General features: G+C 41.1%; 1 protein-coding gene across 3 annotated transcripts in view; it reads right to left on the bottom strand.

The window, feature by feature from the left end:
- Positions 1–15,005, bottom strand: part of USP22 (ubiquitin specific peptidase 22) — a 172,515-nt gene that overhangs the window by 104,378 nt on the left and 53,132 nt on the right. For 2 of the 3 annotated variants that reach the window (XM_060260527.1, XM_060260529.1), the window contains 2 exons: positions 1,864–1,977; positions 1,318–1,362 (listed from right to left, as the gene is read on the bottom strand). In XM_060260527.1, coding sequence (XP_060116510.1) covers positions 1,318–1,362; positions 1,864–1,977 — 159 coding nt within the window. The remainder of the gene's footprint in view (positions 1–1,317; positions 1,363–1,863; positions 1,978–15,005) is intronic. The other variant, XM_060260528.1, reaches the window with a different exon arrangement.

Genomic DNA, 15,005 nt, shown 5'->3' with positions numbered 1-15,005 from the left:
TTCCTCCCCCACAACAGACACCCTGTGAGGTGGGTGGGGCTGGAGAGGGCTCTCACAGCAGCTGCCCTTTCAAGGACTGAGTCTCAGAGCGGCTCACAATCTCCTTTCCCTTCCTCCCCCACAACAGACACCCTGTGAGGTGGGTGGGGCTGGAGAGGGCTCTCACAGCAGCTGCCCTTTCAAGGACAATCTCTGCCAGAGCTACGGCTGACCCAAGGCCATGCTAGCAGGTGCAAGTGGAGGAGTGGGGAATCAAACCCGGTTCTCCCAGGTAAGAGTCCGCACACTTAACCACTACACCAAACTGGCTCTCCAGTTTGAAGCTCATTGGGCTGCCATGGAAAGTCACACAGACTCTCTCGCTCTCTTTCAGCCTAATCAACCTCACGGGGCCATTGTGAAGATAAAACAGAGGAGGGAAGAACCATGCTGGCCTAAGCTCCTCGGAAGAAGGGCAGGATAAAAAAGTGATGGGTAGCAGAGGTAAATTCCAATAGTAACATTGTGCTGTGTTCAAAACACACTTAAAATTGCATGTGTCAAATTCAATGTGACTCAGATACATGCTGACCTCTGGGCCTGATTAAAGCTATACTGAGACCACAATTTATATTATTCCCTATGCAGGTTTGTTCTTCTTAAGCCAAAGACAAAAACATTTCAGCATTCTTTAGAGGCTGTTAAATCACCAACTAGACACCCAGGTTTAAACTCTCAGATACCTTCCCAGATATTTGTCATCTGCTATCTCCTGCACTGGTCCCTGAAAACAGTTTCTGGGGGCATCACTTTGTGCTATGTTCTTTTCAATTCTGAAATCCATCATTATCTTCCCCTTCATTGGACTGAATCACTTCAAAACAGGGCATCAAACATTTGCACTGAAGAGGGAGAATGAGTTATCAGCTCCTATCAATATATTTATTACATGAGAGGAGGGTTCCATGGGGCTGTAGGCTTCATTTTAGGAGTATTTTTTTCCCTTGAAACAATTATGCCTAGCTTTAGACTAGCTTTAAAAAAATAAGTATGCCATGTCAGTCCAAGACCTCTCCAACTTTTATTTCCCTCAAAAAGAGAGAGAGAGAGAGAGTTGGAAAAATATTTGCTTTTGAGTACCTCAACCATGGGAAGGCCATGCAAAATTAAAGTTTACCACCGAGACCCCAACATATACTCCCTGTAAAAGGAAAGAAAGCTACATTTTTTTAAAATTCTACATTTAAAAGCTATGATTTTTTGTCTTTTAAGAAATGGCAGATAATCAGCAAAGGGACGCTTTGTTAGTGAAATGCGTCACCAGCTCACACTTCTTACCTGTCATTGTACACTGGTAGTGAGAAACCATTGTTGGAGTGAAGGCTAAAAAAGAAAAAATTAGGGAAAGCAAACTGAATAATAAAACAAAATGTGTACATATACTCGTGTGTCAATATCTACAGACATACACATGTGTGTGCAAAACAGAGCATGTGCTGATACAGCAGGCACATTCTACAAAAGTATTTCATGTGAGGGGAATGGATTTCTTTCCTGGATTACGTTCTACGCTCAAAGAGGTAAGAGTTATTCTAGTTTTTATCATCAACAGCTATTGCAGCTAAGACAATGGGGTGCCTGTTTGTTGGAATTTCCTTGACTCAGTTTTGGCTACAATTTAGGCAAGTGTGCATATTAAACAGTGTCACCCCCCCGGAATGGAAGAACTCGCTCTCTTGGTATCTCCCGCATCCTGCACCAAGTGCCCCAAAGCGTTCCTCTCTCCCCCTTATTTGGTTTCTGCCATTGATCGGTGGGAAGGGCCAGGAAGACTAAGAATGAAAGTGAGCATTCATTCAGGCAGGTACTTAAAGAAAACCAAACCTTGTAGCTTCCAAGCTTTCCGTTGTTCTTCTTTGGCAATTTGTTCCATATCTTTGTCGTATATGTAATCTTGACACATAAAGCAGTATATACCCCCATACAAAAGGTCTATGGCTGCAGAAACAAAAGGTGATGGGAGGGGGGAGAGACAGGAAAAAAAATGTAAATTTCAAAATGACAAAATTGGGTGTTTTATACTTGCTATATAATTAAGGCATGTTAGTTTTTTAAAATGTTTGATTGAGAAAATTCTATTAGTAATAAAATCAACACAGTCCACATACCATCAGTCTAAAATCTGGCATGGGAGAATCTACTTTGGCAAGTGATGCAATCTGGCTAACTTTCAAAGAAACTGAAAAGTTCGTAAGTTTTCAAATTATTGATTCCTTCTTCGCCACAAAAAAGTCCAATTTATCTTCTTCCCACTTACCTTTCAACAGAAATTCACAAATAGTCCAATCGTCTTGCCCTAACTGGTCTGTTAGAAGTGTATTGCATACTGATAAAGTTGTGAGATGATATAGCTCAGGGGTGGCCAACAGTAGCTCCAGATGTTTTCTTGCCTACAACTCCCATCAGCCCCAGCCAGCATGGCCAGTGGCTGGGGCTGATGGGAGTTGTAGGCAAAAAAACATCTGGAGAGCTACCGTTGGCCACCCCTGATATAGCTGATGTTGCTGGATCCACTGATGGTGTTGCTAGGATCTATGATTGCAAAGCTGGCGTCTTGGTTTGCTGCAATGGTACCAGAATGTTATGTTACTATTAAGTAGCTGATCATTGCAGCCAAGAAGCTGTTTTATGTTAGCAGGCTGTCTGTAATCAAGAAAAGGTTGGCCCTCCAGTGCCTGTGTAAGGGAACTGTCACTATCAAGCCAGTTCAACGTATTATTAACAAGCTACAACCCATCTCAGGTTCATACTCCTGCTCAACCTCAAATGTGATTTATGTCATCACACGTCAGCAAAGCCATTTTACCCTCTACAGGACAAAGAGGCCAGTCCCTATGACAAAGAATAAATGGACATAAGTATGGCACTAGAAACCACAACAATCAAAAACCAGTGGGGGAACATTTTAACCTTCCAGGACATGCAATTGCTGACCTAAGAATAGCAGTTCTCGTATAAAGGAATTTCAAAGGGAGATTAGACAGATTGCTAAATTGCGACTGATAATGAAGCTCAAGACAATACATCCTTCTGGAATGAATCAAGACCTACCGGTAGGTTTCCTGTATCATTACCAATACTGACTTCTCCACGCCTACTAATCCTCTGCATATCACACCTAATCCAGTCATGCCTGCTATAACTCCATGCCCCAAAATTTAAGGAAGAAAAGACTGACATCCTAGCTGTATCTGAAGAAATGAGCAACGACTGCCACAAATTTTGTTAGTCTTTAAGGTGCTATTGGACTCTTGGCTCATCTCTTTGCAGGGACTTCCTCTTTTCCTGCTGTCTTCAGTTTTTACTAGTATCCTTTCCTTTTCTAGAGAGTCTTGTCTTCTCATAATGTGACCAAAGTATGGTAGCCTTAGTTTGGCCATTTCAGCTTCTAGAGAGAATACAGGCTTGATTTGATAATGCTATTCATATCTACGAAAAGAAGCTACTTTTTTTAAAAAGTATGTTATTTATGGTCTACCTTTGTCTCTTGGACTCAAGGAGGATTACAACATAGTGAATAAATACAACTGACAGGATGGGACATTCAGTGAATAATGCAATAGGAATCAGGATTGTAGAACCACCAGGTCCAAAAACAGAACTGAAGCAATGCTTAAGTATTAACATGGCACATAAAATGATGCAAAAATTATATAGTAAGATCCTACCTACAGCAAGCTGTACACAGTAGTATAGGCCACAGTCCCTAATAATTTATTCAAGTCATTTTGTGAAAAATGTACTACACTGTGACACTATTTAAACCTATTTTGCACAACAGCCTTGTGAAGATGTTCATGGAATGAACATGTAGAGATGGGTTCCTATTTGGGGACTTGTACCTGTTCACATTGCAGGAACTGGACAAAGTGGGCAGGCACAAAAACAATTTGTCCCACTGCAGTTCTGTTCTACACAAAATGGGCACCTGTCTGAGCATGCATATTCTATCCAACCCTGTTTGGTTATCAAGTTTTCAGTTTGAGAAATTTGGAATTCATATTTAACAGGGAGCAGAGCACTTAGATCTCTATCAGAATACCACTAGTATACAGTTAAGGTTCTAGGGACAAAGCAGAGCTGGACACGAAGGGATCCTGCGCACTGAGGTTACTGCACTATGAGAAGCCATTCACACACACAGTTCACAACATGCAAAGACCAGAGAGGGGAACAGAGTTTATTGTGTCTCAGACAATATGGCCCTGGATTGCCAGAATTAAAAATAAAAGGAAACAGAAACTTCATAAGATGCAGTCTTGCAGGAAGGACAAGTAATAACAAACATCAATAAAAGAAAATTTCAGAGGGTAGCCATGTTGGTCTGCAGTAGAACCCTTAGGCTCAAGTTTAGTAGCACCATAGAGACCAACAAGATTTTTGGGGTATAAGCTTTCAAGAGTCAATGTGTCTGACAAAGGGATTTCAGACTCTCAAAAGCTTAGATCCTGAAAATCTCATTGGTTTCTAAGGTGCTATTGGACTTGAATCTAACAATAAAAGAGGTGATTTTGGATAAATATGAAAATAGTATTTTAGAGCCTGTTTGAACAAAGCCTACTTCAGTACACTTACGTTAACCACTCCAAAAACTACAGCATACATCCTTGCATAACAGTTTATGAAGATTAGGTCAGTTTTTTAATCTCCTAACTTTATAGGGGCTTTTGTTCTTGAAAATCTCCTATCTTAAAGGAAAGCAGGGATTCCGAAACCTGCCCTTTCATGATGCACTGAAATCTTAGAACTGAGTCAACTTACTCTTTCTAAAATGCAGACACTTATCCTTCTGCAGAATGGGAAATATGGGATTATTCAGGAGGGCGTTTCTGTAAAGTGAGCAAAGCTGTAGATACAGAGGAGTCAAACTCATTTGTTACAAAGGTCGGATCTGACATGTCACTTTGTTGGGCCAGGCCATGTGTGCCATAAAATGTAATGCCAGGTGCCAGAGACATAAATTTTTATAAAGGACACAAGCAAACCCAATTAACAATACTATTTTTTTTACTCAAAAATACAAACATGCTTAAAACATTACAAACTCTTACAGTATTTCTTAAAAGTATCTCCCTGCTGTGTACCCTCCAGTTTGGTGTAGTGGTTAAGTGTGTGGACTCTTATCTGGGAGAACCAAGTTTGATTCCCCACTCCTCCACTTGCAGCTGCTGGAATAGCCTTGGTCAGCCATAGCTCTTGTAGAGTTGTCCTTGAAAGGGCAGCTTCTGGGAGAACTCTCTCAGTCCCACCCACCTCACAGGGTGTCTGGTGTGGGAGAGGAATATAAAGGAGATTGTGAGCCTCTCTGAGACTCTGAGATTTGGAGAGGAGGGTTGGATATAAATCAAATATCATCATCATCTTCTTCTTCTGCCACCTGGAACACATTAGCATAATGCACAAGCTCTGTCATCTGGCAATAAAGGTAACCAGTTTTTCACAGGCAGATAGTGCCCTGGTTGGGCCTCTTCTGGCCCATGGGCCATATATTTGACATCCAAACTGTAGAAATTGGAGATCTGTGAAATTTGGACAGGTCATTACATTATTTGTACATTCTATACTGTTCAGTGTGTTGTGCTTAACCTCACATTTGATTCTATTGCATTGGTTGTCTGCATAATAATTCTGTTGGATTGGTTGTTGGCCTTAATAATTACCTGTCTTGTTTTTAAGTGGATTATACTATCCTAGTTGCATTTTTTCTCCTAATTGTGTAATTTGAGTCTCACTGAGGAAAGAGAACTATAAATGCAGGAAGGAGAAGGAGAAAAAGAGGAGCAAGGAGGAAGAAGAAAATATTGGATTTATACTTCACCCTTCACTGGGAGTCTCAGAACAGTTTACACTCTCCTGTTCCTTCCTCTACCCACGACAGACACCTTGTAAGGTAGGTGGGGATGAGAGAGCTCTCAGAGAGCTGTCCTTGAGAGAACAATTCTGTGAGAACTGTGACTGACTCAAGGTCACTCAGCAGGTGCATGTGAAGGGAGTGGGGAATCAAATCTGGTTCTCCCAGATTAAGAGTCTGTGCACTTAACCACTACACCAAACCACTTAACAATCACATTATAACAGATTACACCAATACACTGTAACAGATTATACTTAGTCTGAAATCTATAGCATGTGAAAACTTATTCAGAAACTTCCAACTAAACTCACACACCTCTATTTCCTCATCCTAACTTGGCACAAAGCAGCACCCTGCCAACCAATACGAAGATGAGATCTAAGGCAAAAATGGCTGCCATTATCCCAGCTAGGGATGGGCATGAACTGAAGCATGAACCAAAATTTAAATGCCTTTGGAGCTCACTTCCAGGTGGGGACCCCACAAACTTCCTGAACCATAAACCAGTTTTTGTAATGGAGAAGTTTGTGCTTGGGGTTCATGAAAACCCTGGGAGCACGAATCTTGATTTTTCCAGATTCTGCCCATCCCTAATCCCAGTTCATCTGATAGATCAATGCCCTATTTTCTGGGTTATACTGGAATAATAAAACTAACAAGACTAGAAACTGAAATCTAAACATCACACATACCAGGGATGCTTGCAAAAGCATCCCAATCTCATCAGCAAACCAGGTGGTTGCCAAGCTTTAGAGGCAGCGGTACTAAATGAAACTTAATTGAGGATACTTAATTTACTATAACTACATGCCACAAAACAACTATGTTTTCCCCCCTCATCTTGTTTTGACAACTCCAAGCGAGAAAGGATTACAATAAAATGAGTACCATAAATATCCAATTTCTTTTCAAATCTCCAGGTACAGCAGTTGCGGGCACTTCTTCACATATATAAGTACTGAATGCTATCTGACTATGTCTTAAATTAGATTTCCCAAGGTAGGTCTTGAGCGAGGCTGTTCATTCAGCATAGCCAAGAAACCTGCATTTCAACAGCTTTAATAAAACTTCCCTTTAAAAAGTCTTTCATATCTCAGTGTTTCTAAATATGCATTGTTGCAGCTTCAAGCATGAATATATAAAATAAATTAGTTTGTAAATATCTTAATCTTTAAGATGAATATTACAGCTGGGTTATGCGCCAAACTTCCCTATTAATTGTTATTATAAACTGAATATACATAACTGAGGTGAATTTTTTCTGTAAAAAATAAAGATTTTTAAACAACGTCACACTGGATATGGTACTGGCTTGTATAACAGTTACACAGAAGTTAACAGTTGCCATAGCAATAGGGTGGGTGGACGGATGGATGTAGGGAGGCTTACAAAGCCATATCTGAAGGGTATATTTTTAAAAATAAAGCCTCAATCTTCTTTTAAACTGCATGTTTACTGGTGCCCTTAACAGATTCTACTCTCTGACTTCGTTGTAAACCAAGGCAACCTTTGAAATTACAGTTTAAGACACTGCCAGGTTACTGCTTACCATCTTTTAAGTATAAAATTCCCACCCTCTCAGCTCTTGTACCAAGAACTGTTGTACCTGGAGACTGGATAGGAAATTGGATATCTGCAGCTGTTATTTGATTACAATCCTCTCTTGCTTGAGTTTTCAAAACAAGATGAGCAGGAAGGGAAACACAACAGGCTCTTTTATAGTTCATGGTTACTGGTAACTAAGTATCTTCATTTATGACCCACTTAGAACCAGTCACCTCTTAATTCTCACAATTGTGTATTGGAAAGATCTATACCTGGGTTTCACGGAAAGGTACTTACTTTTACAAACATCTCTAGAATGGCCTTATGCAATCATGCTTATGAGTGACGCATTTATGGCCTGCATCAAGGCCCTTAATAGCACATGTGGAAACGAAAGCTTCATTCATGGACATGATGGAATCATCCACTGAGATGGCCTCTTAAAACAGCCTCGCTACCTGGACTTGGTTCCTAAAACATTCCTCAACATTACCCTAACCTGCATCATACTACATGTTCCCTCTCTCCTACCTGCTCCATTTGCCCCAGAGCAGCTGTTCTCAAGAACCTAGCCCCCAGCCATTTAACGTTAAGATTGACATCATGAGCTGACCTCACAGTTGCAATGCTAAATAATGCAGTTTCAATCCACTTTCAAACTGGATTTTGCCAGTTCACACAGTAAAATCAGTTGGAAAGTGCATTGAAAGTGGATTGAAAATGCATTATTTAGCGTGTGTGCTCAAAGCCCACAATAGTTCCCAAAGCAGAAATACAGCCTACAGCTCTGGCTACCTTCTGTAGATACAGGAGTTGTAATGTACAGCTTAGCTCTGCGGGCATGAGGGGTTGGGGAAATTTTCAGGATACCTAATAGGAAGCTGCTGTCATGAAACTTAGCAAAGCAAAAAAACAATGGCAGCACAATATACGGAATACAAAAATATCAAAAATATTGTGCAAAAACACTCTTAACTAGTATGTACAAAATTAAGTAACTTATATCATATAATAAACAGCCTACAAAAGTAGGCATACATTCATATACATCCAGTAGAAATCAAAGACAAACAGGAGTCTCGAATACAGTATTACAGGGAGGACCCCACACAGTCTCTTAATTTTCCAAACAGAGTACTGAGACTCAACAATAAAGTTCCACAGGAGTCCCTCCGTTGCTTGTTGACTTTTGAAGGAAAAATTCTTGCCTTCACGCAAACTCTGGCTTTGATTGCGTTCCACTGCTCCTGCAGCTTCCTCGTAAGCCAACTGAAAGTTCCAGCCAAGTTCTCTCTCAAACACCCATTTTGGTATCTTAATTAGCGGCTATCTTAATTTTTCCTTCAGACGTCAACAAGCAACGGAGGGACTCCTGTGGAACTTTATTGTTGTGTCTCAGTACTCTGTTTGGAAAATTAAGAGACTGTGTGGGGTCCTCCCTGTAATACTGTATTCGAGACTCCTGTTTGTCTTTGATTTCTACTGGATGTATATGAATGTATGCCTACTTTTGTAGGCTGTTTATTATATGATATAAGTTACTTAATTTTGTACATACTAGTTAAGAGTGTTTTTGCACAATATTTTTGATATTTTTGTATGTCATGAAACTTAGGGCATATGCATTTAGATCTGGTGCAACCTGAACTCCTATGGCAAGACATGACACAGCACCCCCACCTATGTAGGGGACACAATCCCCTAAGGGGCATGAAGTGCCTCTCTTATCCTTCACACTCTTCAGTGTCACTGAAAATAGCAGAATGAAGTGAAGGGCAGACGTATTGGTAGCATTTGTGCCCTGCCTTTTAGTTAGAGTTGCTTGTTGTTATAAAACCAAATAAAAATGTGAGCCAATGTGAGCCAAGAAAGTCCAATTCAAGAACTGAAAACAAAGGTAAACACCTAATGGTGTTTCTTCCTTACCGCCTCCCTTCTTCAGTGCTTATGGTGGAGGGTGGGGGGGGGGGAGAACAATGCAAGCCATGCACACCAACGATTACATTGTCCAGGATTCACCAAGATGTCACTTTGTGAGTTCCATTGTTATAGGTACTCCAGTAATAAGTAGATACAGGGGTGGCCATGCTGGCTGGGGCTGATGGGAGTCGTAGGCAAAGAACATCTGGAGAGCTACCCCTGGTCACCCCTGAAGTGGAAGATAAGGTTGAAAGCAAACCTGAAAGATTACGGAACTAAAGCTTGAGTCTGTGGGGACTTGTTTTCCCAGATCTACATGTTTTTTGAGGGGGGGGGGGGGTCAAAATTAAAAAATGACACCCCCTTATGGGCCATTCTATCTTATGGCCCCATGGAATAAAATGGACTCCATACCCAATTTGGCACACACACCCCTCCATCAGCGCCCAGGGCAAGCACCCCCCCCCCCTTTGCCTCACCCTTAGATCCGGCCCTGGTCACTGGGTGTCCCACAGCCATTGAAATGGTCTTCCAAACCTCAAGGGATAGTGAGGAATGGCCTTGAATGAGTGAGAAAGAAATTTTAGCCAATGTTTGTTCAAATTGGCTGCAGGGTCACCTTTATCCAAGCATATTTGCAATATACATACACAGAGAGTGGAACAAAGGATTTGTTTCAGAGATCTACTATACAGGAGTCAGATGTTTAGGTGATAAGTAAACCAGTAGAAATTACCATGTGGCAATATGTCTGCTTTCTAGGATGCAGCAACAGAGATGACAGCACAGTAGTTTTTCAGCATGGTACACCTTATTCTAGGCCTGGATCCAGCCAAGCCTATTTTTAAAAATAAGAACATCAGAAGAGCCCCGTTGGATCAGACCAGTGGTCCATCTAGTCCAACATCCTGTTTCACACAGTGGACAACCAGTTCCTGTGGATGGCCAACAACAGGCCATAGAGGCTGAAGCCTTCCCCTGATGTTGCCTCCTGGCACTGGGATTCAGAGGTTGACTGCCTCTGAACACTTCCCTCAACTCAAAAATCAATCCTCAGGCAGCAAGTATTTCAGTTCAGTTCAGTAAAATTTATTGTGTAAAGCCATTGGCCATTACAATTACAGCAGCTTACAAGTTAAAAGCAGTCAAGAACTCTAAAATTAACGCATTCAAATTTAGATTATTCACACAATGTTAGTTACATACAGCATCCCTATGATTCCAGCAAGTAGGCATCAATAACTTTTGAATGAATCAGAATAGCTTTCCTACCTGCCACTACCGGGGATGCATCTGACCACAAATAAAGCAATGAGTTGAGTTCAAGGACCTTACTGTTCTTCTTGCTGTATGGATCATTCGATAGGACCCCTACATGTTAAACAGTAGTTCAGGCTGCCACTGCAGCTGCTCAGTAAGCCTATTACCTTCAATTCCCACATGCCCAGAAATGTGCAGGAGGAAGTCAGCTTGCAAGTTTTCCAATCTGACTCTGTCCACATAACTCTTGATTCCAACAGCAGCAGCTTAACATTTAGCTTTCTACATATATTTGGTCCTTGGCAAGAAATACTGGCCTGGCAAGGAATGTCAAAATGGTTGACAATACATTACACCACAGTCAGAACCAGCAGCTGACCAATAAAACAAGAAGAAATTTTTATCCAAGATGGAAGTGAGTATGGCTGTTGGGCCTCCTTTACATCAGAGTTCCACAAGAAGGGTGCAGCTAAGATTATGGTATCTCCAAAGGGGCCTCCCCGATGTTCTCACAGGAGGGCAGACATTCTTTCAAGTTCTTGGTGTTAGTGTACCATCTATCAAAGCTGTTTGCTTGTTTCCATCAGAGCCAGTAGTGCAAGGGTTCGTTAGCAACAGGAATCATATTATTAGATGGTAAAAGGAATAGATATAGGCACAGCCAATGCTCATAAAAACAAATTTAGAGTTCCCCAATGCTTGTTATAGACCTACATACACACCTGATTCTACAAGGTTCCAGGTAGGCATGCTGGTCTAAAGCAAAATGCAAACAACAAAAGCCTTGGAATATCTTTAATATCAACTAAAGTGACACTAAGCAGTACATGATCTTTTAAGTCCTCTAGAACTCACTGGGCTGGAAGTTAAAGGGGAGGGAGGAATGGAGACACCTTTCACCACAATGGTTTTTATATTTACAGTGGAGGTGACCATTATTTTCACTTTTGTCTTTCCAGAAGATGAGCAGTACCTGCTATGAACTCTCTAAACAGGAACAGGGAAAACTCCTGAAGCATCTCTCCTGTCCCCCCCCCCCCTCCCCCTTAAAAAGCAATTAATTTAACATCCAGCCTAATGACATGTTCTGGAGAAAACAGACACTTGCATACTTCATACTGTTTTGGTCCGTTTTAATAAAAGGTATTACATGGCTTTTGTATAGTCTCAGATTACAATGAAAGCTGGATGTGAACACAGTCGAGTTTGGCCGACAAATCAGAAGAGACAAATGTAACAACGCATAGAAATCAGTTGCACCCAGGATGTTATATTTTCTTCACTGTAATTTCTTACATATGTACATGTGGGTTACAACTGAAATATTCATTTCTAATTTTTCCATACAATATCAATATGATTATGCTATTAATTGTTCAGAAAGTCAGATGCAGATGTCCAAGTCATTTTATTGAATAAAACAGCACATCTTGAACAATGGTTCTTATGCAGATATGTTGTGATCTATGTATCCAAGAAGGCAGATAAATCACCTGTGGAATTTTCAGCTTTCACAATACCTTGAACCTTTACACATTCTGAGAATTACTTACTATTTGCTTTTGTTGTCTTGTGTCTCATCTATGCCATTATGAGCTGGTTCAGATGACAATTACTAGAGTTTAAGATAATTAGGGGCTACTCTCATGTTACTCCATAATGTTTTGCTTTGTTTGCTTTTGTTCTTTTCTTTCAAGAACAGATCCCAAGGGCAGCTATTCATCTCAGGGGGCTTCCTTGCATGGATGTTTTTCTTAGTTATTAAATATCTATATGAAGCTGCTATGAAAGCATGCCCCACTCCACAGACCGAGATAGCATATCTATGATACCCAGCTCTCTCATTTTGTTAGCTAAGTAGCCAGGTGGTACCCTGAACTGACTGTCAACATGGCTTTAGTCTCTGACAGAGAACCAGACAAACTGAAGTGGCGATGGCCTGGAGTCCAAGCAGAGATGTAGTCATTTTGTCAAAGTGGGGGGGGGGGGGGGAGAGAGAAGCTGAAGGGAAAGTGATGCATCATTGTCGCTTATTATTTGCATATGCAATCTGTTGAATATTGTAAGAACATAGATGTCCAAAAATGACATAATTTATGATCGCAGGAGCAAAATCAAAACATGGGGATGTTAAGAGCCCAACTGATCTAACATTTCTTGAAATAGCAGCATTCCATCTGAAATTTTAAACAAATGCAAACACACAGAATCAACCCTTCTTACAGTCATTCAGCTTGATGGCAACCCGGAGTTCCACCCTCTTCCAGTGGAGGTAAGAGGGCAGTGGCTCCCTGACCATTTAACAGGCAGGCATTTGATTCAATGAACATGCACATTATCCCCTGGACTTTCCACCTTCCAGATAAGCTGGGAGGACAGAGTTTATCTTACTGCAGCAGTCAGCCATTCCACCACAGGATGTTTAGAGAAGTAATGTTAACATATTCTTCCATCTTGGAAATGGCTTGGAAAACTTTAGTTGAAAAACAAATACATAGAAAGAAAATAAGATGCTGGTAAGATTCCTGCTTCAACAACACATTTTTGGACATTTAACATTAAATTCCGTTCAAACTGAGGAATTGACTGAACAAGGTCAAATAAACTCAAAAGTTTATCCTCTGAAGCATAAATGACACTGGAGGCTTTGCGGAGTCCTTCCTTTGAGCACCTGAACTTTGCAGAGTCCTTCTTTTGAGCACCTGTTTGCTTCCATCTACTTGTATCCTAACTTGCACTTGAGAAGGGAGCGGCTGAGGTGCTCAAGGAGACATCTGTCCCATAGCCTCTGTTGCCTGTCCACTTTGTGAGGGAAGAATCTGCCTTTTGACCAGATCTCAGCTTTCAAAAAATAAAGAAAGAATTAAAAGTATTTGAGACGCATGGGGGGGGGGGAGGATGGGATTGGGCTATGCCAGAGCTATGAATCTGCCCTCGGCCCCTCCTCCAGCTGCCTATTCCTACTGAAGACATTTTGCAGCATGCGTGTGACTGTTCCTGCTAAAGCAACATCATCTGGTATCTAGAGCTTCAGTTTCTGCACATCTCCATGGATACGGATGTTAGCTCAGCAAAAGTCACTCAGTCCTTCAAAATAATTTCTGTTCATTTTAAGATTTGCATGCACTTAACCTGTTTTTCATGATCAAATGGCCTTCCTCAGATACAGCAGGAGCCCTGATTATGGCTATGAGATGAAAACGTTCAGACACTTCAGAGCAAAAAAAATCTATATTTTCCCCCTTCTCCTAAAAGAGGGAATTTGTAGAATAGACATAATGTAAATAAATATCCTGGATACAAGCCAGTTCAGTGATTTGCTATTTAATATATTTATTTTTGAGTCTGTGATGGAATGGTGCTCGCCACATTCCCAGACCACCTCTTTCCCTAGAAGATCAGAACAGACAGCATCCACAAAGTGCTCACATTTATCCATGTCGCAGCCTCGCAGCACAGGGCAGAGATACTGGCGTGCTCAAGCCCACCTTAGGGAGCTTCACAGCTTAATAAGGATGTGAATAAGGATGTGAAGTAAGCTTCCCTCATGTGCATTTTTTTAAAAAACAGTGGATCAGCTTCACTGCACATCAGTTTCAGAAAAAGGTCCCAGTATAAATGCTCTGCTCATACACAATGCCATCCCAACATGGGCTTCTGTGTTTCGGCTCCCTTTGTGTGTTTTAATTTCTAGTTAACTTTCTACTTAACTACAAGCTAACTATGCAAACTGGTAAGATACAGTTTGCTCTTGCTCTCCCAAACGTGCAGGAAAGTGCATGTTTCAGAACATGGAATGAAGGAAGGCTGGAATGGAATGAAGGAACATGGAATGGAGGAAGAGGAAGAGGAAGAAGAAAAGAGATGTTTTTATACCTTACTTTTATACTCTACTTTTCTCTAAGGAGTCTCAAAGCAGCTTACAATTGCCTTCCCTTCTTTTCCTTTCCTCACAACAGACACCTTGTGAGGTAGGTGGGACTGAAAGTTCCAAGAGAACTGTGACTGGCCCAAGGTCACCACACAGAAGCAAACCCAGTTCTCCAGATTATAGTCTACCACTCTTAACCACTACAACATGCTGGCTCTGAAGACCTGATTTAAAGTATAGCTTGAAGTTACTTGCATACTGCACCTGTTTTGTCTTTTTTAAGCAAGCAAAACCCTCTATAGCTGATGCTTGATCACCCAACTCCAGTCCTTTCCCTATGCATTCACTGTGTCAGCCACTCTGGGGTTTTTTTTTCCTGCAGCTGGAAATATTACAACACTGATATTTTAGTGGAACATACAAAGTGTGTGTGTGTTTTAAGCGCCGTCAAGTCTCCTCTGACTCATAGCAACCTATGCATTAATGTCCTGTCATTGACAACTTTGCTCAGGTCTT

This window comes from Heteronotia binoei, chromosome 20 (assembly GCF_032191835.1).
Source record: "Heteronotia binoei isolate CCM8104 ecotype False Entrance Well chromosome 20, APGP_CSIRO_Hbin_v1, whole genome shotgun sequence".
NCBI lineage: Eukaryota > Metazoa > Chordata > Lepidosauria > Squamata > Gekkonidae > Heteronotia > Heteronotia binoei.
Note: the sequence above shows the minus strand (reverse complement) of the source record. Positions and strands in the feature narration are given on the sequence as shown.